We start from the raw sequence: 1,194 nt of genomic DNA on the forward strand, positions 1-1,194 counted from the left end.
AATGTGTCAAATTTGAAAGTTTTGGCGGAAGTTTTGAAAAACCGTAATGTTTCGCAAATTTTTCCTGTGTTGTGCTATGATCGCTTTTGCCAAGTGCGAGGAGGACCCCCTCGTCACCGACATAGTTTGGTTTGACATAAAAATCGACAATGTGCCCGTTGGTCGCATCCAAATCGGGCTTTTCGGAAAAATCGTCCCCAAAACAGTGAAAAACTTCAAACAATTGGCCGAAGAACCGGTCGGGAAAGGCTTCAAAAGTACCAAATTCCATCGTGTGGTCAAAAACTTCATGATCCAAGGTGGAGACATAACTAGAGGCGACGGAACTGGGGGCCGTAGCATTTACAACGGAAAATTCCCAGACGAAAACTTCATTCTCGAACACTATGAAGCTGGATGGGTTTCGATGGCTAACGCTGGGAAAGACACCAACCTATCTCAGTTCTTCATTAGTGTGAGACGTACTTCAGAGTTGAATGGAAAACATGTCGTTTTTGGGAAAGTGATAGAAGGCATGGATGTTGTACGCGAGATTGAAAATCTCAAAACTGAGAAAGACAAACCCACAAAAGACGCGGTAATCGCCGATGCGGGAACTATACCTCTAAATGAACCTTTCACCGAAAGCAGGGACTCCAGTTTTTGTTAAATTATTCACCATTTCAAGTAAATTTAAATTTTGCAGTAGTGCCAACTAGTTCTTCACGTTTCATGGCACACTTGAGACGTGCAAAATAAACTAAAATTTTCTCGCTCAAAAAAGTATTTATTGATAAAAATCACACTAATGTTAAAACGAAACTGTTTCTGAAGATTCTTCTTCTCTAAACAAAACGGTTTGGCTAAAAACCAACGAAATAGTATATTAAATTAGTGTCAAACTTGGGGTTTTTACTTCCGTTAGTGTGGCGCTGCAAAAAAAACAATCAAAACATCACCTTTTCACGTTTCATGGCACACTTAAACTAAGTCTTCACACCCAAAAATGTATTTATTGAAGGAGAAAACACACACAAAAGTTATAAAGAACGTATTTGTTGACGTTCTTTATTTTTAAATGCAAGAATTTGGTTAAAAAACGCTAGAAAAGCAATCAAGCAGTGACAAATTGGTACGCCTGTCAAATGTGTCAAATTTGAAAGTTTTGGCGGAAGTTTTGAAAAACCGTAATGTTTCGCAAATTTTTCCTGTGTT

General features: G+C 38.5%; 1 protein-coding gene across 1 annotated transcript; it reads left to right on the plus strand.

The window, feature by feature from the left end:
* LOC123014405 (peptidyl-prolyl cis-trans isomerase 6-like) lies at positions 1 to 687 on the plus strand. Its single transcript, XM_044413500.1, has one exon. It carries the CDS (start codon positions 47 to 49, stop codon positions 647 to 649), a length of 603 nt encoding a protein of 200 aa, XP_044269435.1. The 5' UTR covers positions 1 to 46; the 3' UTR covers positions 650 to 687.
* The last annotated feature ends 507 nt before the right edge of the window (positions 688 to 1,194 follow it).

This window comes from Tribolium madens, unplaced genomic scaffold (assembly GCF_015345945.1).
Source record: "Tribolium madens isolate multiple individuals breed KSU strain unplaced genomic scaffold, Tmad_KSU_1.1 Scaffold_97;HRSCAF=244;Tcas5.2_LG3a, whole genome shotgun sequence".
NCBI classification, from domain to species: Eukaryota; Metazoa; Arthropoda; class Insecta; order Coleoptera; family Tenebrionidae; genus Tribolium; species Tribolium madens.